At 44.3% G+C, this 25,657-nt stretch overlaps 1 protein-coding gene across 3 annotated transcripts in view; it reads left to right on the forward strand.

Annotated features, from left to right (window-relative positions):
• The window catches only part of SLC24A3 (solute carrier family 24 member 3), a 147,251-nt gene that overhangs the window by 78,642 nt on the left and 42,952 nt on the right, over positions 1-25,657 (forward strand). For all 3 annotated transcript variants that reach the window (XM_083448706.1, XM_083448704.1, XM_083448705.1), the window contains exon 3: positions 17,361-17,437. In XM_083448706.1, the coding sequence (XP_083304832.1) occupies positions 17,361-17,437 (77 nt within the window). The remainder of the gene's footprint in view (positions 1-17,360; positions 17,438-25,657) is intronic.

A 25,657-nucleotide genomic window follows, 5' to 3' on the forward strand; every position in this document is an offset into this window, starting at 1 on the left:
TGGTTTGTAATATGATAATGATAACCAAGACTTTATGAAATTATGTCAGAACTGCTAATGAACTCAAGTTTAGCTATCTACCAACTCTACCTAGCCCTTAATTTCCCACCCCACTTTAGTGTGGTGACTTTGAGGAAATAAATGGAATATTTAAATATGATGCTCAAAGCTTTGCATTGTATAAATATTACCTAGAGGTGTACTGATCACAAAGCAGCCTGTGCTCTGATGTATTGAATTTGTGCTTGCTATGACTTTGTTTGGAGAGAGAGAGAGAGAGAGAGAGAGAGAGAGAGACTGTATATGGAGCAGATGGTAGAAACCCTGTGTAGACCTTTAAACTATTAAAGGGTTTCCTTTACTTCTTAACTATTAAAACGGGAAACATGAACAGTTGTAATACATGGCAGCCATTCATTTGTAAATGGGGGTGGGAGTTACGTTGCAGGGACATAACAGGGTGGGGGCTTCTCTTGTGATCTTAGTGGCTGGAGTCGGGGTCAGGCCCTCCGCCTGCTGTTCAGTAGATTCCAGCCAGTATGCTTAGTGCCATAGAACTAAGCGGGAGAAACCAAAAACGGAGTCAGCCTCTTTTTATGACCTGCATTTTCAAAGAGCCATAATTTGCTTTGCTAGCAACTTCAGCAGTAAAGGGCACCACTTCTGTACAATTTGCACTATGGCGATTAAGCTACTGCTGTTCTTCCCTAATTTATCTCCAGGCTAAGAAGCAAAAACAATAGCTATCTTGAAATAAATATAGTTCCTTGAAATATGTAAGAGAGTATGGAGAATTCTGATTTTTAAAATGACATGCTTTCACAGGGACGAGAGAAGTTTTACTCTATTCCAGACCCCTTCTTACTGGCTCAGTTCAAACATTATGCTGTACCATAGTTAGGAAACCATGGTTAGCAAACAGTTGGCAGTTTTAACACTGAACTGCAGTTAACAATACCAGTCACTAAACCATGTGTAAACTGCCAGTGTAAATGCACAGTTTGCTATGCCCTTTTGACTTCTTCCTCTCTGTGCTTCAGTGAAGCCAGGGAGAGGAGGAGCAGGATCACACCCACAGGCCCTACAGGGCAGCAGGCCCACAGAGCGGCCCTTGTGGCAATCTGAGTTTGCGTGGGAGGCAACAGGTGGACTTCACTTGCTGCACCCCTGTAGCGGCTGCTCCTCATAGAGGTCGCCTACTAGTTCCTGCGTTTCCCCTCTCAGCTTGTTGGGGGGGGGGCTGGTCTCCTTGGCAGGCTTGGCTGTGCCAGCAGCGCCAGAGCCATGGCTGCAGCAGGTCAAGGAGGATGGCGGCAGAGAGCAGGCCGATGCGCCAAGTGCAGCTCTTCCTTGGCTTCCTCTCTTTGGCTGTGCAGCATGAGGGTGGGCACTGACCAGTCCCGGGCGAGCAAGCAGCTCTCCTCTCTGTGCTCCTGCCGTTGGTCATGCTCCTCCCCCAAGGACACATGCCAGGAGGGAGGCCCCAAGAAAGGGTCAGCATGGGCAGGGAAAAGTCCAGACTCTGGCCGGGGGAGTTCCGCCCAGGGGCAGGCGTGCCTTTGCCAGGAGAAGGAGGCACTGCTGCAGCCCTGAAGGCCCGGGGCAGGCGTGACTCGCCTCCCCATGGTTTCAGAAGGTGGCAGCCATGCAGCCTTGGCAAGGGAGCCTGTGGTGGGGGTACCGGGTTGTGCCCCCTCAAAATTCTGGGGCCACAGCCTCCCTTACCCCCTCCACTACACCACTGTACCCCCCAGCCTATGAGTGTTCAACTACATGCATAAAAAGGGCCCCTATGCAGGTACAGCTGCATGCTCTAGGGAAATCCTCATGACCGAGAACCCTGTACAGTCAAGCATCCAAGTTCCTCTGCCCATATGTTCCTCTGTATGTCTGTAGAGGTCTTTCTCATATGTTCAGCTGAACATGCATAGTCAGGGGAATGGCCTGTAGGCGTAGTCCTGCCCTCTGCTGCAAGAGAGGAGTGAATGAAAAAGATTTTGAAGAATGAGTGTTAAGTGCTGACTTTTAATAGACACAAGTGGGACTTGGAACAAGACATGGCGGTGTGGCGCTCCCCTCTTCTGGGTGCTGGTCAGGTCTGCCTTTTCCTTTTCTCTGATACTACATTGCACACACACACCCCTTTCCAGTTTTCATCTTTTCTTCCCATCAATCTGTTCTGACTGTACATGTTCCGTCCCCAAAGAGGTGTTCCTACTTAGAGTTCTTCTTTCCCTCCTAAAGTTTTGTTTTTTGGTAATTCTTCGAAACTTAGGATTTCCCCAAGCTTGCTGAGTCCTCTGTCTTTTACGTGGATGATGCAATTTTGGCTGCATAGTATAAAGTGGCCATATATGATGCCTGTTGTGCAGCTGATATCTAATTGAACTTCAGTCAGTCTTCATCATTTACATGCATCAGAACACAACACAGTTAGCGAAACATAGTCGGAGATACTTTAGGACAAAATTGTCCAGACCTTGTGAGGTACGAAAATGACTCTTAGGACCTATGCTGACATAATTTCATGGCGTCACTCAAAAATCTTGCCACATTCTCCACAACATTGTTACTACAATTGTTCAGCAGATAAAACACCCTAGAAGAGACAGTCCTCTTCCAATAAGGAGGCCAAATACTTATCATATACTTTTGCATAAAATGGGCAATAAAATAAGACATGTGTGATGGATTTGACCTGCTTTGTGCCACAAGGACAGCATCTTACAGAATATGGGATTTTCGAGAATCTACTTGCAAAACTGCAGACAGCAAGACATTAAATTTTGTGCAGGAAAGAGCTCTGTGTAGTTGGGGATCATAAAAGTGATGTAAATATGGAGTGTCCTGGCCAAACAAGGTTGGAATTCCCAGCCCCAAGGGGGGACAGGTTTTATTGGCTGTGCTGCTAAGGGGTTGGAATTCAGTCTCTAGGATTCTGCACTTGATTGCCTGGAATGCTTCCAGTTGTGGGAGCACAAGCAGTGACTCGAGTGATAGACCACAGGGTCTGATTTTGCTCTCATTGTGAGCCAACTATTTGGAGTGGTGGGATTCTGCCAGCATATGGAAAGTTAAAGAGGATGGATTGGTTAACTGCACCTATTAAGTTGTGGGTGGACATAGCAGTCGACACAGAGATTTCTCCAAGTGGTTTTTTATATGTAGTAAGCTGGGACTGAACTGAACTGAACAGCCGGCTGTCAACATTGTAACAACAACAGCCCAGGGTTTCCTGTCTAAATTAACGTATGTGGACCTGAGTGAAAACTATATATAGTGATACCTCGGGTTACATACGCTTCAGGTTACAGACTCCACTAACCCAGAAATAGTACCTCGGGTTAAGAACTTTGCTTCAGGATGAGAACAGAAATCGTGCGGCAGTGGCGCGACAGCAGCGGGAGGCCCCATTAGCTAAAGTGGTGCGTCAGGTTAAGAACAGTTTCAGGTTAAGAACGGACCTCCGGAACGAATTAAGTCCTTAACCCGAGGTACCACTGTACACAATTCCCCCTGGTGGCCTGGGTGAGAACTTTAATACATAACAGCACCAATCCATAATGGGATGCCATACAGGAGTTTTCGGCCTACTTTGACATTAAAGACCTTTAGTGCAGCTGGGACAAACTAATTTCCTCTGTTAAAGCAGAAATGAGTGCCAGAGCTAGAGTATCCACCCCATTAACACCAACAATGGTGTTGCCAGAAGACGTTATATTGAAAGTGGATGCCTAGATATTTTAAAAAATAAACCTGTTCCAACAGGTTTCCACTGATCTCCCACCTTTGAGGCTTCCAAGATCTAGAGAAAACAAGCACTTTAGCATTTGCAAAGTTCAGTTGCAGTCTGTTGGCTATACAATATTCCTGGCAGCAGCACAAAAGCCGCTTCAAGCCAACCCTTGTGCGACACAAGATGACTGTGTCGTCGGCATATAGTAAGATGGGAACATGGATGGATCTGAGCTTTGGGCAATGGCCAACCCACCCCATGTAAGCAGTGCAAGGTCGTTTAAGAAAAGGTTGAATAAATACGGGACTAAGACGCAACCCTGTTTTACCCCTTTGTTGGCAATGATTTGGGGGGGGGGGGGTTAGCCTGCCTGATGGGGAGCATCTCACCTGGCAGCACGTGGAGGTGTGTAGTTTTCTGATGAGAAAGAGTGACTAATTGAACTTTATAGGCACTGTGATGATCCATACAATGTTTTTAAATGTACTTGTTTTCACTTGTATAACTTGTGTGAAAGGGCGCCTTTTATTTTCAGAATCCTATCAGTTCCAATTGTAGTTGTGAACTATAACAGATGTTTCTTTATTATGAAGTCATCCATTTTAAAGGCATAAAGTGATTCCAGATTTATGCTATACATTGTGTCCTGTATGACCTCCTTAGCAGCAAAGAAGAATGTCACACTTTGATCAGCTGCAATGGTGGAGAGGTAATATTTATTCAGCTCTTTCTGTTCAGACATGTCTGTTTCATACCCTAAATTCTGATTGGTTGGCAGGGCACATGGAAACCTTGGATCATGTTTCTGGATTCTCTTCCTTGTCCCAGAGCCAGCGTAGTCATTCCAATTCTAGGCTTGTATCTAGCCAACATAAATGCAAGTGGATATATAGGCATGTTGGAACGAATTGCAATATTTACTCTGACAATTCATTTTTTTAGTTGAAATGTCTTGGGTTTAAGTTACGTGTGGTACAATCCTATGCATGTTTACTCAGATGTAAGTCCTATAAAGTTCAGTGAGGCTTGTTCCCAAGTAAATGTGCACAGTATTCCAGCCTTGAAAGGAAATTGTAACCTGATAGACAAACAATAACATTATCTATGAAGCTTGACCTGTAATTCTTGCAAACCATTTATCCTTTGCTAAACTCTTTTCAGCAGTGGTTCTCTCTTAATTGCCAAGGCTGCATTCCTGTTCACAGTTACTTGGGAGTAAGTCCCACGAGAGCTACTTTTGAGCAGACGTGAACAGGACTACACTGTTCCCCTGCTTTGTGTATTTTCTGTTAAGGCTGAAAAACTGAGAAAGTCCACAGTTTCAAACTCACCTCTACCAATAGCAGGCAGCCTTAGGCAAGCCACCCTTTCAGCCTCACATGGAGATAGTAACTCACTTCCCTGCTGGGCAAACTTTTTGCTCCCAGGAACTGCATGGAACAGTGGGCAGTGGGGGGTCAGTTGCCAGAGCTGCTGGTGGGTGTTGGTGGGGCTCTCTTTGCTTTTTTACCCCCATATGCTCATCCCACAGTCTCTCCCTCTCCCTCTCCCTCTCCCTCTCACACACATGAGCTTTCTCCCCTCACTGAGTCTCTTTCCCTCTCTCTTTATCTCTTGAACCCACACTTTCTTTCCTTTGATCTCAACATAGAGGGATGGGAAGATCTAAACCAGGCACGTTCAACAGGTAGATTGTGATCTACTGGTAGATCACTGGACGTCTGCAATAGATCACTGGTAGATCATTGGCTCCCCGAAAGAAGCTGAACAACTGTGGCTCCCCTAAAAAAATCTCAACATTTTACCTCCTCCCTGAAAAAACTCAACAACTTTGACCTGAACTCCCCAAAAGGGGGTAGATCACTGCCAGTTTTTAACTCTGTGAGTAGATCGCAATCTCTTGGGAGTTGGCCACCCCTGATCTAAACCTTTTCCCCCACACACATTGCACTGAGATGACCTTACCCCTCCCCTCTCCCTCATGTTTGGTGCTGGGAACAGTTGAAGAGTGTTGCCATACTCCTTAGCTGTTCCAGGCACTAATCATCTGGACAGCTTGGAGGGGGAATCAACTGGGGAGCAGGCAAGGGGCCAGTGGACTGCACAGGAGTTGGCTGCGAGGGCCGCATGTGGCCCACTGCTTGCCTGTATGTGCCTTGTTGTAAGGAGCACCACAATATATTGTTGGTGACGTGTTTTCAAGCCTGTGATGTGCTGTTTGAATTCTTGCATCTATTCTCCTGCCTTTAGAACTTTTGTATATAGCATAAAGGTAAAGGGACCCCTGACAGTTAAGTCCAGTCGCGAACGACTCTGGGGCTGCGGCACTCATCTTGCTTTATAGGCCGAGGGAGCTGGCGTTTGTCTGCAGACAGTTTTTCCGGGTCATGTGGCCAGCAGGACTAAGACGCTTCTGGCGAACCAGAGCAGTGCATGGAAATGCCGTTTACCTTCCCGCCAGAGCGGTACCTATTTATCTACTTGCACTTTGACGTGCTATCGAACTGCTAGGTTGGCAGGAGCAGGGACCAAGCAACCAAGCAACGGGAGCTCACCCCGTCATGGGGATTTGAACCGCAGAACCACGCTACCCAAATCTGCCAGCACCACCGCCGTGCTGCCTCCACCACTGGCGGAGAAGTGGTTACTGTGCCCATTTCCAATGAGATCTCACGAGATCTTGCTGAAATCTCAAGAGATCTCTCGTGCTCCATGAGATCAGTGCTCTCATGAGATTTCAGCAAGTTCTTGCCAGAAATCGTCATCAGTGCTGCTGCTGTGTGGATGCTGGCTCAGGGGCTTCCGCTGCCTGAGGTGGCTGCTTCATCCCATCTCAGGGGTGGGCCAGCCCTGAGTGAGAGTCACCCACAAAAACACTTCAGTGAAAATGCTTAATGGTCACAAGATACTGACTGACTGGCCCTCTGAACAGGAGCATTCCGCAGTGAAACCTTTTGCTACAAGTCCCACTTGTTGAGCAAGAGCTGTAATGTGTGATGAAAACAAGGCGAGGCCTCGGCTTAAAATGTCATTTATTGCAATCTATAAATTGTATGATGAAGTATTCATGGCTATCTATGCATTCCCAGGGTATCAAAATAGGTTCTGTTCAGTATAAGTCTCTCCAGAATAGTAACATAGCAGGGTTATTAAAAAAAAAAAGAATTTTGTGATCCTATTTCATAATTATCTGGTGTAGAATTCCAAACCACGTCATGCTCCCTGTGTGCATATGCACTCTGTGTCTAAGATACACTGTGTTTGTATATACAATCTATTTATACTTAAAAGGAGAGGGGAGTCTGAGATTGACACAAGGGCCAGCAGCATGCAACCACTGATGTTCCCCTCAAGAATCCATTTCTGGGTGCTTCCAGGCCTCTCCCCCAAGTTCTCACCTGGAAGCATCCCCCGTGCCAGTCTCTTCTCCTAATACACCTTTCTTTCCTTACACCCACTTCAGATCCGTCCCACCAGCCACTGTTAGATGAGTGATGCCCGCTTGTTGCTCTAGAAGCTGCTCACACTGCCTGCATCACACCAGTGCCTTAGCAGACAAATAGAGCTAAAACAGGGCCTGAGAAACAAGAGGGAAGTATTGGCATGCTCAGATAAACCTAGAGGTTTGCAGAAATTTTTGTTTTTAATCTCAAAAAGCACAAACCTAAGGCCACAATCCCACCCCCTGAAAAACAGCCCCGTGAGAACTGAACATGTTCAGAGGAATATTGAATATTGGTTGGGGGAAGGTGGATTAAAAATGGAAGCAGGTGGAAAGACCTGCTGAAGGAGGGCACTGTTGGTGGGCTGCCACTTTCCCATAAGGAGGTAAAAGTACGTTGCCACATTTTGTCACAGGTCTCGCTTGCCTTTATTAATGGCCCAAAAGTCTCTGGAAAGTAGAGTGAAGTCATTCACTATTTCTGAACAATAAAATAAGAAAGTGCCCTTTAAACATTACACTTACACCATAGGAGGTGGCTTTCTGTGAGGTGGTTCCCCTGGCATTCGTGTTACTTTTACATGCCTGCAACCACATGGGCAGGATTCTCCTCAGAATCACAGCCTTGTTTTAGTCACTTCTCCTTGTGCTCCTTGAATTGGGGATATGTCACTACATGGAAATCTCAGCAATGGCGAGTGCTGTGCTGCGGTGTTCTGCTGTTGAAGATGCAAATACATCAGTACTTCTTTTCTGGAAAACTATCAGGTCCTCAGGTTGGATCTACACTGATCTAAAAAAATGCTAAGGAAAACAAGGTAGAATGGTGCACACCCACCCATGCGTCACTGCCGCTGCTTGAACCCAAACCAGAGGTGTGTTTCTGGTCAAAGGCAATGCGCACACAACTGGGCCATCAGATGGTCTCCCTGAGGAGGCAGAAGCAGAGCTGCGGTCGGACCCAGGGGTTGGTGTACTGGAGGCTTGGACTTGCACTGACCTCTCTTCACCCTCAGCCTCCCATCCCATCTCCATCTGCTTTCCTGCCCTGGCAACTGGTGGCGGCAGAAGGATTGGGGCAGTGTCAGGAAGCCAGCCCACAATGGCACCTGCCTCCTGAGGGGTGCCAGAGCTGCACTTCGGGGTGCTCTGGCTGGGGGGGGGGAGCCCTGGAACACAGTATGTGTCGCCAGTCAAGGGAATAGAAACAATCAACTTGAATTTTATTTACTTAATAAGAGCTACATACAGGTAGACTGCGTCATGTCTATGACTTTGTCAATTTTGACCGGATATCAGATGTATTAAAATAGCCGAATGAGCTTGCAGTTGCTTCTGTTGACTGAAAAACAAGACCAAATGCACCCTGTGAGGTAAGAACCTCAAGGGTGATATATATGAATACATTGTTCCTTAAATCCCCTCCTGTTTCCTTGTAATTAAAGGACTGCATTTTGAAGGGTTGTATGTGGAGTAATAGCAAATCTGACCAAAATAACTATTCAGTAGAACAATCTACAGCAATAAGTGCCATTGCAGTTTGTGGTTATTTTTGAGAGTGGTGAATAGACTGGGAAATGAGTCAGATTCACGGCCCTCTGTAGCAATCCAGTGCTCAAATGTGTATGTGTCTAGCCCTCAGTTTTATGATGCAAGTGTATATATGTATACTCGGAAGTAAGCTCCGCTTCGTTCAGTGGGTATTAATCTCAGGTAATAATGTATCGGATTGTATTCTTAATTTAATTAAAAACAGAGCTAAGGTGACTATCAAAATAGATCAGGAGGGCGTCTTCCTTCTGGTACAGTGGTACCTCGGGTTAAGTACTTAATTCGTTCCGGAGGTCCGTTCTTAACCTGAAACTGTTCTTAACCTGAAGCATCACTTTAGCTAATGGGGCCTCCTGCTGCTGCCGCACCACCGGAGGTTCTGTTCTTAACCTGAAACACTATTTCTGGGTTAGCGGAGTCTGTAACCTGAAGTGTATGTAACCTGAATCGTCTGTAACCCGAGGTACCACTGTACTTTCTAATTCATGTACTGCAGCCATCTCTTCTGGTGTACAAATGGCAGAGCCATCCAAACTCTAGGAAACCAATGCAGTTTTTGCCAGTTTAAATGTTGTTGTTGGCATCTGTCTATCTCGGGAGACAGTGGAGGAGGGCACCTTTGAGGTTGAAGGCAAAACTGTTGGAAGGTTACAGCGTCTGCTATGGCTGAGACTGGTATGGGAGAGACATGTTGTGTTGCAGCTGAGGCAGATGAAGGTGTCTGGTTGTGCTGCTGCAGATACACTGTGGTATTTCTCCTCTCTGCGCTCCTCCCAGTGATCATTCCTCTTCTGGTCCCTGCTATGGATACACAGCATGACTGCCAGCGGCGTAGCTAGCTGCGTGGGTGCCTGGTGCGGGGGCGTGTCCTGTAGCCGGGGGCGGGGCAAGTTACCCCTGGGGGCGGGGTGAGCCTCTCTGGCGCTTGGAGCCTCCCCATGCCTCCCCCTCAGCTGTAGGGCGGCTGAGGGAGAGGCCGACGCAAGTCCCACGGTGTCGTTTCTGGCAGCGCGGAACCTGCAGGCGCCTAAGCCGCCACGTCACTCCTAAAAAGTTTCGTGAGCCCATTTTTTATTTTTATTTTAAACTCATTTTGTCACTCAGTGATGACACCATACTTGACACTAGATGGCCTGAACTCCACAGAGAAAACATCCTTCTAACAGAGATCCCTTAAATATATTGCTCTCCCTTCATATTTCCTCCTGCCACTATGACATAAAGGTAAAGGTAAAGGTACCCCTGCCCGTACAGGCCAGTCTTGCCAGACTCTAGGGTTGTGCACTCATCTCACTCTATAGGTCCGGAGCCAGCGCTGTCTGCAGACACTTCCGGGTCACGTGGCCAGCAGGACAAGCTGCATCTGGCGAGCCAGCGCAGCACACGGAAACGCCGTTTACCTTCCCGCTAGTAAGCGGTCCCTATTTATCTACTTGCACCCGGGGGTGCTTTCAAACTGCTAGGTTGGCAGGCGCTGGGACCGAGCGACGGGAGCGCACCCCGCCGCGGGGATTCGAACCACCGACCTTTCGATCGGCAAGTGCTAGGCGCTGAGGCTTTTACTCACAGCGCCACCCGCATATTAGTACAATGGCACAATAACATTTCATCAGTTCACAAAGAGAGTTAAGATGTATACAGCCCTGTTGTAGAATATTTTTTTTTTCAGAATTGTTATTTAAATTGTAATCATTTATGAAGACATTTATGAAGTTAATATGCCAGGAGAAGAATAAAATAATATTGCAGCTGAGATCCATAGGCAGGGCTGGTGCCTGTTAATCAAAAATGGCATGTATCTAAGCTTGGTAGGATCAGACTTGGTGTTATTTGGGGAGAATCAACTTCCCAAGTGCCATATTTGTAGTCAATTTGCAGTGGATGCCTGCAAGCTGTGTTCACAACATAAACAGCTGTCAACCTTGATGTGCTTTCTACCCCACTTAACACATCAGAGTGACAGTGCTTGATTAACTATGTCATTAGATTTTTTATAATAAATCTAATATGGATTTTTTATTATTTTTATAATAAAAAACTATTTCATGCTAGTCCTCACATTATCCATTTATGTTATGTATTTATCAGCTGGAATTCTGACCAAGAAAACACACAAGGCATTATATTTCACTACACTGAAAGCCAACAAGGTAGCTATAGGCGAGTTGCCAATGTGAAGGCTGCTGATTTACAAGAATGCAAACTGGAAAACCATGCTTCCTAACAAGTTGTATGTATGTCATGTTATTTTAAATGCTCATGTCCTTTGAGATAGTGTTGCCATACATCCGGATTTTCCCAGACCCACCCTCTTTTTCATATGAAAATTTCTGTCTGGGGGGATTTTTAAAATACGACAAAATGTCAGATAGTATTAGGAAAGTTGGCAGCAGTGTGAGCCCCATGCTGAAGCAAGGAGGTCTGGAGCTGTTCCTGAATTGCGCTTGGGAGAGGGCAGCGGGTGTGCTTTCTCACAAGGAAGTTCGTGGCAGGACTTGCAGCCATGCAGCCTGTGGCATATGGGTTGGCGTGTTTACACGCCGAGGGCCGCAGGGCTTGGGTATTCCGTTTTGGCAGGAGAAGGCAAGCGAGTGGCCTGCTGACACGCAAAGCCCTGCCACCAATCTGTGTGTGTGTGTGTGTTAGTGTTAACCTTTTCCCATCCAAGTGTCCTGGCTTGTGCATAGGGCTTGCTTTGTGTCCCCCCCTCCCCGGCTAGATCCAAGTACCGGTACTTGGCTTTCCCTTTTGCCTGCGTTGGGGGCCACTCACTCTCTGCTTCTCCACCTCCCTTTCACAACCTCCTGTCATTCTGCACACCTACGCTGCAAGCTGCTTAGAAACCGCAGACTTAGGAGGCGGACAGGGTGGAGCTCTGACCCTGACTTACAACTCAGAACCTCTCTCAGGAGTAAGGCCCACCGCAAGCAGTGGCATTTTGGATGCTTTAGTTGAGATTCCTGCATTGAAGGGGATTGGACTAGATGACCCTCAGAGTCCCTTCCAGCTTTACAACTCTGTGTCCTCTTTTTTGCTTTTCAAAATATGGCAACCCTATTTGTTGTTGTTGTTAGATCCGATGAACCAGAGCATGTCTTGGAAACTCTCACTTTTTTCTCTAAGGTTTTCCTTTTTTATGTCCATGGAGTTTTCTTGGCAAAATATTGGAGTGGTTTGCCAGTTCCTTCTCCAAGTGAATCACATTTAGTCTAAACTCTCGGCTATGACCTGTCCATCTTGGGTGCCCAAGACGGACAGCATAGCTCATAGCTTCTCTGAGTTATTCAAGCCCCTTCACCATGACAAGGCAGTGATCCATGAAGCGGAATCCTGTTTTAGAGCATGTCAATAATTTTATTGTTTGTGTCAGGTTTTCTCCCTCATCCTGTTATAGTACCTGATACATCTGTCTAGAACTGCCCAGCCTTCAGCATCATAGAGCCTGGAATGTAGGGAGAAGAGCCATGGAGTTAGAGGATGATGCCTCGTATATGAGCCTGAGTATGCCTGGTATCTACAGATGTGGCCCAGAGCAGCCCCCTGATCCTGGCCCCTTACCCTGAAATTGTACTCTTTCCCCTGGAAGTGGAAACCCTGAGATGAAGGTTAAAGCCCTAAGCCTGAGACCTGGCAACCCTATACCTGTCCCCCAGGTACTGGGAAAGGAAAGTGCTGCCATATTTGGGGGGCTTCAGTCGTGTGGTGCAGGTGCTGTAGCACCCAGGGGCAATCTTAGCGGGTGCCAGGCAGGATGTTGCACTGGAATCTGCTTCATCACAGCAGCTTGCTGCTTCTGTTCACCTAAAGTAAAGTGCAGAAGTGCTGCTTGTAACTGTCCACTCCCTCTGCCCTGCAGCAGCCCTCTTGGCCCTGCAACCAGCTGGTCCTCAAAAGCCCCAAGTTTGGTGCAAATCATAATGGATGCTGCTGACTGGATATGAGTAGGTCACCCAGAGTTCCCAGATACATATACCAGGGATGAAGAGTTCAGTCTGTTTCTAGTCCACGTCATTCATTCTTAAGTCCATCCTGTCCTATGTCTACATCAATCTGTAATCAATAAACCGCATGATAATCCACATTATTTTTCTACCAAATATGATTTACTGAACATGATTTCTGTACACTAAATGACAGAGTTGTTTTTTTTTTTTACATATGTTATCTTTAAAAAATGCATTTTTGTACACACACAACCTAAAATACACATCTTATAAGTATCTTGGTGTGTTTTTAAAGTTGAGAATTGTGTCACAAGATTCAGAGAAGTGCAAAAATCAAAGAATGACTGTTTTCTGACCTGCACATTAGTTCAGGAAAAGCAAAACAGATTAATTCAAGTAAAGCTGCAGACCAATCCTTAACCATCATTCGTGTGTTTATACATGTATTATGTTTACACTTTATATGTGTGCTGTGGGAAATGTCCCTATGACAAATGGTGCAAATCATAATAGATGCTGCTGTTCTTATTGCTGAAGAAATAGAGGCGTACCAGGAGCCCCTAGTTAATAAGTGGATTACATCCCTTAGTTTCAATTCTCTTAAGCCTCTGATTTATCCTTTAATCATGTAAACAAGTCAGTAGCTGAAGCAAGGCTAAAGCTTTTTTTTGGCTTTTATAATTTTGGTGTGGGGCGGGGGAGGGAAAATGGTGTGATAGTAGTTTATAAAATTATGAATGATGCAGAGTGAGTAGATAAACACTGTCTCTTCCCCAACACCACTAGATTGACAGAAGCCCCTGGTTTCTGTTTTGATCCTGGAATGTCACGTTTTTCCTTAGGGCATCTCTATTTTCATCAGAGAAATGTTGGAGGGTATGTAGTTATGCGACCCCCAAGCCAAGGAGATAAGTAAGCATACAACTTTTAGAAGATATCTGATAGTTCTGTATAAGGAAGCTGTTTAATGTTTTATTATGCTTTTCTGTATGTTGGAAGCCACCCAGAGTGGCTGGGGCAACCCAGTCAGATGGGCGGGAACTACTACTACTTCTACTAATGGAATAGGATGTTCCTATTTTCATCAAATGTTGGAGGGTATGGTGTGCACATATGCAGGCGAGGGGGCTCCGCGTCCTCTTTTTTGCTCTTCAAAATATGACCACCCTAACCGATGGTCTGTTGATGTTCCTGGAGCTGGGAAAGCAAGACACACTTGCCAGATATAAGAAATAGTTTTGCAGTTTGCAATGTAACTGACAAAGCAGAAACGTGTGGATTTTTGCACACAGCTGGCAAGAAGCAAACTCTTCAGCCACAAGACCTCTAGCCATTTGAAAAACTTGCAATAGTGACAGAAGATCGAGGCCCAGGTATAACATCTGCAATCTATAAAATTTACTCAGTGCATTGGTGAGTTAACTTGACCCTACTAAACATCAGTGAAAATGTGATTTCAGCTATGAACTTGAACTAGGTCTGTGAAAAAAAGCCCTTTCAGCGAGTAATAGAGAATTGACCCTAAAACTCATATATTGGTAGACTAAGATAATTGTGGTACCAACTCCTAGGAAGCTGGCAAGGATCTATCGTGGTGCCTCACCATATTGCTGGAGGGACTGCCCCACACCCAGTACCTATCTCCACATGTGGCGGGAATGTACAAAAATCCAGCCTTTCTGGGTAGCAGGCCTATTTATGTTATGATAAAGTTAAGGTACAGAAAGGATTTTTAAATTATTTTATAAGAAGGAGTGTTTGGATGAGATATAATGACCTTCTTGAAAGAAAAACTCCACACTGGTTATCGCCCATCGAAGCTGTATCAATTAAAAAGATAAATATGGGAAAGAATTGGGGCACGTATAAAGAAATTATTGAATTTGAAGAAGGGAAAGCAAGATGAAAAAGAAGAGAAGAGATACAAGAATGGATCACAAATTTGTTTAAATATTATCAATTAAATGAGATATTCCAAAAAGACAAGGAAAAAAGGTTTTATGTAAGGAGGTTCAGAATACAAAAGTGATATTATGAAAAAATGAAAAATTAATCTCCAAAATTTATAAATTTCTGCTGACAAAAGATGAAATGATAAAGGCATCAGTGACTCAATGGGCAATTGATACTGGCTACATCATAGAAATGACGGTGTGGGAGAAACTGTGGTAGACAAAAATGAATGTCTCGACCTGTTTTGCTATAAAGGAAAATATGCAAAAAACAATGTATAGGTGGTACCTAACTCCAAGAAAGATTGTAAAGATGTACAAAAAAGGATAAAAAAAGTGTTGGAAATACCATGAGATGAGAGGGGACTTTTATGCATATGTGGTGGTCATGTAAGCAGGCCAAATAATTTTGGGAAACGATTTATGTAGAACTAAAAAATGTGTTTATGTTTCCACCCCCCCCCCAAAAACAACAACCACAACCACAACAGAGGCCTTCTTACTAGGTATAATAAATGATGGCATCTTCAAGAAGATGCTCTGTCTCTTCCTATACGTCAGTCAGAATAGTCTATGTGCAGAGATGGAAGGAAAAAGAAATCCCAGCAAAAGAGCAATGGCAAAGTTGATGTGAAGATAGCTACCATGACAGCAAAGATAAATCAAGATGAGACATGGATAAGGGAGGAGTGGGAATACTTTGGAAAGTGTATAAAGAGGTATAAAAGTCAAACTTGCAAGAAGGGATTGACTTACGTGCAGCAATAAACAACAACTAGGAATCCAAGTAGAATGTACTTGGGTGGAACAAAAGGATATGCAGCTTAATAAAGATCAGCTAGGATGGCAAGGAGGGATAGGCTGGGAAATATTGATATATGACATGAGGTTATTGAAAAAGAATTAGAAATTTGAAAAATGCATAAAAAGAATTTAATATTCCAAAAAAAAAAAAAAAATATAGCAAAACAACAATTGGAAGTCAAACCAGAATTAGCTTTACAGTGGAACCTCATGTTACGTACCGTCCCCCTTACGAATGCTTTGGGTAACGAGCTCCACTAACCTGGAAGTAGTTGCTCCAGGCTGCGAACTTTGTCCCGAAATACGAGCGGAAGTCGCACACTGGCGGCGTGGCAGCAGCGGGAGGCGCCATTAGCGAAAGCACGCCTCATGTGAAGAACGGTTTCCGGTTACGAATGGACCTCCAGAATGAATTAAGTTCGTAACCGGAGGTACCACTGTATTAAATATTTTTCAAGACAACAATCTGGATTTACATAATAAATAATTAATAAGTTATTTATTACAAGCAGCAAGAGGCAACATAACCATATATGGAAAAGGTCTTTCTGGCACAATGATGGACAATTGGTACAAAACAGTTTGGAAAACAGTCCACCTTGAGAGATTAACAAATTAACTATAGCTGACACACAGACAGATCAAGAAATATGGATGTACCCTGGTGTGGTTTGATTTATTAACATATGCCAATATTCCATGAAAAGGAACACAACCCGCCCCCTTCACATCAGCGGTTGACTCAGTCTGATTGATAAAAATTTAAATGTAAACATAGATTACTATCTTCACACCCCACATTCGAATATACCAACACTTTATGTTGTTTCATGCGTAACTGACTAATACTCAAACTTAATCTAAGCACAACCCCAGGGGCTCATTTCCCTTTCTTTTTGTTTAAACCAATTCACAAACCAAGAACTTTTACATTGAGCACCAATAATGAATTATATGTTGTAGTTATTACTGCAAATTTATTGTGCTATTTTTGTGATTGACAAATGACATGAGGATACTTGGTCTGTTTATTTGTATCATTTATTATGCCTATGATCCTTGTTTATAAAACCCAATAAAAAGTTATTTTAAAAAGTAGGTAGGCATCGCCTTGATTGTGAGCATTGGGCGTCATTTGGCAAAACAAGCGAGGAGGCAGGGCTACGCATTGCAGGTCCTGCTCCTGGGTAGTGGCTAGCAGTGCCAAGGCTCATGACACCAGTGGCTTACCGTATGCTGTGGCTGGGAGCTGCCCATCATGTCCAAGCATGATTGCCAAACTAGCCAAACATAGGCACCGAGCGACGGCCTTTGGTAAAAGCAGGAGGCACATCCTCAGTTCAGCAGTGATGACCAAGCAGTGCAGTCAAGCCTTCTCTCCTTATGCTCACCACCACTATTTCGGAGTTCCTAGAAACAAGTTCTCAAATCAGTGCTCATTGGGGCAGACTTAAAGCAACAACACAGTGTAGTCTAGCCATCGTTCAAATCATGTGAGGAATCATAAGCTTAAAAACGGTAAGGTTCCTAAGAATGTATTATTGTCTTGGCTACAGTTACAGTTTTAATATCATAATCTAATTATGTGTTTAGAAAGTGCTCTTATAATTATGTCCAGTAGTACAACTCTGAAGATTACAGAACACTGTGTTTAGAATTTGTTGACTGTGCTCAAGGCAACTTCATGACACAGACTGTTACAATTAATGTAGCATCAGATTTCCCAATAAATGTTTACCCAAAAAGGCTTAAAATGTCCAGGGGACAATGAAGTAATTTAAAAGTAACATGAACAGTATGATAGTTTCCATGGCAGGAAAATGCAAGGATTGTCAGCCTACAGAAGCACTTGGCTTGTTTAATTAAAGAATCTTTACTATGAACTAAATGAATGTTTCCATTTGCTTGATTCTTTGCTTTTTCCTTCCTAGCGCTCAATGAATTCCCTGATGACATCTTCACAAATGAGAACCGGCGGCATGGAGCAGTCGTTTTGCACGCCTTCTGTGTGAGTCACTATTTGCCTATATGCATATTATGTTTATTTTTTTAAACAAAAAAAAAATCTTACAACATTAAAAAACACACGTTACAACATACAAATTATAATTGAGAGATACCGTCAGCAGGAACAATGATTAATAATGCCAATCTGTAGTCACCTTATAAATATTTTAAAAACTTTAAATGTTCAGCAGCAAGTGAAGATCTATGGCTACCACACAGTGGCGCTGGGTATATGGGGCATGAGGGGCTTCAGCTCCCTCAATATTTTGAGCAGGGGGCATTGCCCCCCTCAGTATTGTAGTGGCTGCCATCCCCCGCTGCCCCTGGGCAAGCTCCGGCGCCCTCCGCAATTGCCTGAGCGCTGGGATGGGCGGGAGGCTTGGAGGATGATTTTTGCCCTCCCCGCCACCTGCTGGGATTGCCAGAGTGACCCTGCAAGCGTGGCCTGATGGGGGCGGGGCGTCACACATGTGATGTCATGCGCACGTGACAGCCCCCCTCCATGTGGGGTCCAACTTGGCGTGCCTGCTACCACAACAGGGTTTTTAAAATATATATTTAGCCATTTAGTCATTTCTCACCAGAAATTACTTGTAGGAAGGTGTTCTTGTCTTCCATTGCACTGACTCACTTGTCATTTATGCCAGCGTATTCAGGGTTTGTAGTTTACAGAATCATTGACTCTCTTTGAATCCTTTTTGAATGGACCCCAAGAGAACTTGGTTGAATCAGTGAGTCACTTTTCATGTCATGCTAAGCTGAGCCAAACCTTGGCTGAGCACAGAAGCACTAACATTACAGGCTCCCAGAGAGGAGCTCATAGGCAATTTGCACCTGTGGTCTTTTTCATGACTATGTTGGCACCAGCCTAAGGAAATAACAAATGAGGAGAGTGCTATTGCATCCAGGCACTATTTATTTACTTTTATTTACTTTATTTATTTGTCACTGACTGCAGCCCCCTCTCCGCCTCTTTAAAAAGGCATAAAATACCACATTTAAAGTACCATTGAAAGGTTAAAAACCATTATTAAGTAAAAGTTCTTCACTTACAATAACATTAAAAATGGCACACCCTACCTTGATTATGTTGTAAACTATCCTGAGATCTACAGACGAAGGGCACTAAATAAATAAATAAATAATCATTTTCAATCAATCAATCAGTAAAGTGAAATGCCTGAGTAAAAAGTCTCCACTTGCATACCCTCCAATATTTCTCTAATAAAAATAGGGACGTCGCAAGGAAAAGCATGACATTCCAGGATCAAATCAGAAACCGGGGGCTTCTGTCAATTTGGGACTGTCCCTGGAAAATAGGGAGGCTTGGAGAGTCTACACTTGAAAGTTGATCGTGATGGCACCAGGCACATCTCTCTGGGGAGACCATTCCAGCCAGGGAGTCACCACGGAGAAGGCCTGATCTTGTGTCACCATCTTCTACACCTCCCTCACAAAGAAGGGCCCCAGATGATGAATTTGGGTAGATTCACGTGGGGAGACACTATCGCTTAAGGTTTTGTGGTCATGAGGCACATAAGACTTTATAGGTCAAAACCTGCACTTTTAATTGAGCCCAGAAACTACCCGGCAGCCAATGCAGTTGGACCAGGATCAAACCTCCTACTTCCCATTAACAGCCTGGCCACTGAAATGGCAGGCCACTGTTTCCTGAGTGTAGGTGCAACTCATATCACGGATCTTTTTCTCTTCTGTTCATGAGGAGCAGCTTCCTTTCTGTAACCAGCCAGCTCCTAGGGAGGACAGCTGCATATCTTCAGACCAGGCAAGCAAAGCCCCCAAATAACCAGCCAAATAATTAACATAGATGTGGCTGCCAGTGCTTAAGATGTTATACACAACTTCTAAAACTTAGGTTGTTACAGAAAATAATTATCATACCAATAAGCAAGACAACTCTGACCATATGGATGTACGCTTCAGTTGCCAAACGTCTTTTCCTTTAAAGAGACATCTCAGATAACACCATAAACTGATAACACTATTAATTCATTTATGTTCTCGTTGTCAGAAATAGGACATACATTATTTGAATTGAATAACTCTCTTTAATTAAATTAATCATTTTTGAGTTTATATTATTGGGTACAAAACATGTTGTCCGCAACTAAATATACTGTGATCCCTTCCCTTTAACATAACTGATGTGGTCACGATGTATGAAGAACCATATGAATGCCTCCTTCACCTTGGGTGAAACATTGGCAGAGAGCTTAATAGACTTGTGTGCAAGATGGGCTCTGACCTTCCATCTAAATTAAAATCAGTTTTAAAATGCCGAAAGAAGTAATGAGCTTTCTTGCCATTAGTCATTCTTTTGTGTCACTGAGAGAAACTGATATGAGTTTTTATGGGATGAGTTATTCAGCTAATTTGAATGTTTTCTCTACTGTTAGGCTGTTGAAATTCTGAGAATTCAGTTCTAACCAATAGACCATTAATTAATTCCTTGCTTATCTCTAGTGTCTTTATAGGGTTGTGTTGTGTTGAGATGTTTTATTTTCTGGAATAAAAGGTTGTGTTTGCAGAGTATCCTTGCTTGCCATTTTCATGCTTGGATGCTTACATTAGTATTTCTGTGACAGTGAAGTGCTGTATTAAAACACCTACTCTTAATGTTATTTATGTCTCCATATGAACGTGGGTGGCGCTGTGGTCTAAACCACAGAGCCTAGGGCTTGCCAATCGGAAGGTCAGCGGTTCAAATCCCCGTGACGGGGTGAGCTCCCGTTGTTCAGTCCCTGCTCCTGCCAACCTAGCAGTTCGAAAGCATGTCAAACTGCAAGTACCTTCTGGCGGGAAGGTAAACGGCATTTCCGTGCGCTGCTCTGGTTTGCCAGAAGAGGCTTAGTCATGCTGGCCACATGACCCAGAAGCTGTACGCCGGCTCCCTCAGCCAGTAAAGCGAGATGAGCGCCGCAACCCCAGAGTCGTTTGCGACTGGACTTAACTGTCAGGGGTCCTTTACCTTTACCCTTTTATAAAAGCTATGTGCCGATCCCCTGTCAGGACTAGCACTGCTTCACATTGGCTTGGCCCTTTAATAGCACACTGTTTTTACCTACTTTGAGGACTTCAGATGTTGAGTTTGTTATCAGCCACTCCATAGCTTAATCTGGAAACTTGATGGCTTTAAGTTGGGAGAGTCTGGTGAGTTAGTATGACCTGCAAGCAGCTTAGGCTCACCTCAACACCCTTCTCAGGCGCAGAGGAGGGGTGGGAACCTGTGGTTCTCTAGGTGTTGAGGACTTCAGCTCCTATCAGATCCAGCCAGCATGACCAATGGTCAGGCATGGGGTCCAACAACATGTGGAGGACCACCAGTTTCCCACCCCTGCTCCAGACCCTGCTTTTCTTCCTTTGTTCAATCGGCAGGTCAACATTTTCTCATTGCTGCATTCCGGCTTTCTGCTTCCCACTCAGATCTCCCAAGCCGAGGTTGTGATACACTTGGATTTCTAACAAGATCTTGTGTGCAGTACTTTTTTAGCTAGATAATACTTGTTCAGTACTCAAAACAAGACTAGAAACCTATCACAGTACAAGATTACATAGTTTTGTCCTGTAATCCACAACTCATGTGGGTTTTTATGTGTGGGGATGTCTGCCTTGAAAAGTGAGGAGGCGCCTAAGGCCCCCATCCCCAATGCCCATGATATTTCTGTCATCTGCCATCCCCTCCACACTCCCCTTTCAACCTCTGAGTTGGGAACCAGGCATGGCCTCTCAAGAGTTATTTGACTAAGAATACCTCAGCCAGTAATTCCTTGTTTAACTGGAAGTGATTAACCTTTTCGTGGAAATTTTAATCCTTGCTGCTTATTTTTAGCAGTGGCTCCCCACATGCGTTTCTGATCAGTTGTGATATTCAGCTTGCATGAGGCAATCTACCAAATGCAGACAAAACTCTGCAGTGGCACTTGCTAGAACCATTTGTCACATGGAAAAGTTGCAGTTTAGCTTTCCATATGCTGGGTTTCGTTTTTGAAATATTCTCCCATTTGAAGTGTTCCAGCCCAGAAAGGACTCTACTGTATGATGTTTCTGTATATTTGATTTGGCTCTGTAATTGTATGTATTTAGTGAGCAGCATCTCCTTGTAGTAACAAACCTTTTCAATGATAATAGACTAGGTAGGGACCTATGCCAATCACGGGACTTTTAGTGGTTTGAGAAAACTGGAAAGTCATCACAATGTGGCTGCAAACATGATCAAATTCACTGGTTATTAGGTGCTAGATTTTGTAATGGAACATTTTAACCTGGCACTATTATTGGCTTGTAAAAGAGGAAATAACTGACTGAAAAGTTTGTTTTGCTTAGACATCACATCTTCTGGATTCTTGACTGAACATAACAAAAAATGGGGAGGGGTTGCCAGGTCTCCCATGTTTAACCTGGAGCCTCAGGTTTCTAGGACAAATAAGTGAAATCCCAGGGTGAGGACAGTATCAAGATGGTGCACTTATTTTCTGCCTGACCTGATGAAAGCTTTTTCTATTCCATGCTTGCCTGGCTCCATCCTGCAGACGCACTCAGGCTCTTCCCCTAACTGGCAGGTGATATCATAAAACACATCTGTATCCCACCAGGCCACCTTCCGATCTGCCTGGCACTACACTTAAGCTACAATGCCAGGAGTCATGGAAACTCTAGATCATTCACCTTCATAGAAACCTCCCTTGGAAATCAAGCTCCAAATTTTGCAAACCTCCCACATGAAAACTACATTTGTTTAGGAATAACTGGAACATTTGACTGGCTTAAGTTTTCTAGAGCCTACACATATTCAGTGAAAAAGGGCCGTGGAAATGTAGAGTTTGAAGAGACCAGGAGAGCCATCTAGTCCAACCTCCTGCAATGTAGGACTCTTTCGCCCAACACGGGGCTCAAACCCACAACCCTGGGATTAAGAGTCTTATGCTTCACTGACTGAGCTATCCCAGCAATCCAGAGGCAGCCCTCTCCGGAGGCAAGATGATGAGGCTGCCACAGAGAGTGGATTTTAGGTCCTGATAAGGGCAGCAGGCAAAGAAACAGACATCTGTGACTCAGAATCCACCAGGAAGTTCTGTACAAGCACCACTGAAATGAAAGGGAGTTGTGGCTTGTTTCCCATGGATTAATGCCATTTTTTCCTTTTGTTATAAGAAAAAACTGCTCCTTTTCTCTTATGGGGTATCCAGGAGCCCATATTGAGTCCTTAAGTAGATTCCCCATCGGTAGGAGAAAATAACAGAGCCCAACCAGAGAATATTGAGAAGCAAAGCAGCTAGTAAGCCTGATCTTTATTAAACTGTTGCAACAGGGTCCCCCGCTTACTCCACGCAGGGAGGGAGGAGAGGAACCCAGAACATTGGTGTGCAAGCTCTTATATAGACTTTTGAAATTTCCCACCCTGTAGCTCAAGACCACCCCCAAAACATCATACATATCTCCAGCAGAAATTCTGTTTGCCAGGATACTTGATATTGGTCATTGATTGCTTTACCTGGGCAGCCTGGCCATTCTTTTGTGATGGTAAATACTTTAATTCCTGTCACAGGCTCACCCTACGCCCTTAAGACAGGTAAGCAATAGACAATGGAGAGGCTTCCCCATTTCCTTCTTCCTTGCAGGTTTGCTCTCCTGTGCGATTTCAGACATGTGGTAATTATGTATGTGTTTGCCTTGTACATTTATGAATGCTTGCTTTATATTTGGGACCTCAGAATTCTTATAACACGTTCCTTTTCTTTTTTTCATAACATGAAAGAGAAAATAAAAGGCATAGTCAGCTCTCAAAGGTAGATCTTAAGCCTTGTCTCACACAGGAAGGGGTGGACCTTGCCAGGTCTCACCTGGGAGCCTCCCTTTCTTCTCTCTGCCTCCCACCCTGGGAGGTCTTCCCTGCCTCTCGCACAGGCTCCTTCACCAACCATCCATCACCCTGGTGTATAATCCCAATATTGACTCAAAGTAGAGGACACCAAGACAAACAAACAAACAAAGCAAATAAAGGAAAAAAGAAGGAAGATAAAAAAATACAAGAATGAAAGAAGAAAAGAAAAGAGGAAAAAAAGAGAAAGAGTAAGAGAAATAAAAAGGACTTAGGATTCTCCATCTGTCAGTTACATATAAAAAGATTATTCAAAGTATTTACTCCAGGATGACATCCAATTGCTCCTCCTTCTGTTAAGTAATATTTTCCCAACCTTCAGACTTAAACACCTCAAATTCATTCATTTCCCCTTCCATACAAAAAGTCCAAAAGGGGTTCTCCAGTTATTACTACTGATAAATGCCTGTTTTAACTGCCTTTGGTGCTGTACTGATGAATTTTTTTTGTATTGAGTTGGGGTTTTGATTTCAAAATTTAGTGCATATAACTTATAAAACGGACATTATATATTCACATATTAAATATGCACTTGGGTATTATTATTATTATTATTATTATTATTATTATTTTCACATATTAAATATGCACTTGGATGTATATATAATCCTCGAAATATTCCTAGGGTGCACCTATCCCACAGTTAATGTGGATTCAGAGAGACTCATGCCTACATCCATCAAACCACTTATCATTATTATAATGATACTCTATTATCTATAATTCAATCTGTTTTGTTGTGTTTTATCTATCTACATATAAATTATCCAAGATCTAACTGATCTTGTATTTATTGTAGTAGCTACTCTGTTTTTAACAAAGGGATGCAGAGTTGAGGAAGAAGAGGCCATGTTGCTCTCTCAGGCCCCGTCATCGCTCCCAAGGAGCCCGTTGGCTCATCCAGGTCTGGCTATCCATTCAGGATGAGCAATTGAAGGTCCCAGCCTCAGACTGAGTACTCCCTGACCCTTTCATTACTAAAAGTAACCGAGGCAGTGGAGGAAGGGGCAGTTGTGGCACTGGGACTTTCAGACAGACTCTGGCCTTCCTTGCGAGGCTCCCCCACTGCAGGTGTTCCAAGCATTCCTGTATTGCTTCTTTGTCTACCTGTTCCCTTCATAGCAGGTCAGTTTCCCTATAGGCTTCCCCTCCTGCCCAAAGGAGACTTTATGGCTGCTGCCAACTCCCCCTGGTTCTAGCTCTGCAGGTGGGGACGGCTTCTTCAGAGGGCTCTGTGGAGGGACTCACTCTTCAACTCCCATGTTCTCTTGTTGCTTATGTCTTGCTGCTGGCTCTCAGCCTCAAAGCCTTTCTCTTTAGGATTTCAAATGCAAGCGAACAAAAGGGAGCTATGAGAAGGAACTTGCATAATGCAGGAAAGACAGAGGCACAAGGGAACACAGGTTATAATGGGTGCTATGATGGGGACACGGGTGGCGCTGTGGGTTAAAGCCTCAGCGCCTAGGACTTGCCGATCGCATGGTCGGCGGTTCGAATCCCCGCGGCGGGGTGCGCTCCCGTTGTTCGGTCCCAGCGCCTGCCAACCTAGCAGTTCGAAAGCACCTCTGGGTGCAAGTAGATAAATAGGGACCGCTTACCAGCGGGAAGGTAAACGGCGTTCCCGTGTGCGGCTCTGGCTCACCAGATGCAGCTTGTCACGCTGGCCACGTGACCCGGAAGTGTCTGCGGACAGCGCTGGCTCCCGGCCTTTAGAGTGAGATGAGCGCACAACCCTAGAGTCTGGCAAGACTGGCCCGTACGGGCAGGGGTACCTTTACCTTTACCTTTATGATGCTGTAACCCAACCCTTAAGGCTAGCATGAAATGATGCCATTTCATTTTATTTGTTCATTAGTGGCATTAATTACGTATTTTTAGCACCGTCAGAGCCAATCCGGTGCTCCTTCTGATTCTCCTACACATCCTTGAACTCTCCACCATCCTGTCCCTGTACCTTCCAGGTGCAAAACAAATAATGGAGCACTTTGCATACTGAAAATCTGAAAAGTGTGTCAAATGCAATTTGGGACATAGCTACACTACAAAAATATATTGATTTTACAGTGGAATCTCGGTTTAAGAATAGCCCTGTTTACAAACTATTTGGTTTACGAACTCCACAAAACCGGAAGTAGTGTTCCGGTTTGCGAACTTTACCTCAGTCTATGAACGGAAGCCGAACTGTGGAAGGGCACTGGCGGTGGGAGATCTCATTAGGGAAAGCGCGCCTCAGTTTAAGAACGGACTTCCAGAACGGATTAAGTTTGTAAGCCGAGGTACCACTGTATTACTGTTTGCTTGTTAATGTATGAATTGTTTTCA

This window comes from Podarcis tiliguerta, assembly GCF_965153285.1.
Source record: "Podarcis tiliguerta genome assembly, chromosome: 7".
NCBI lineage: Eukaryota > Metazoa > Chordata > Lepidosauria > Squamata > Lacertidae > Podarcis > Podarcis tiliguerta.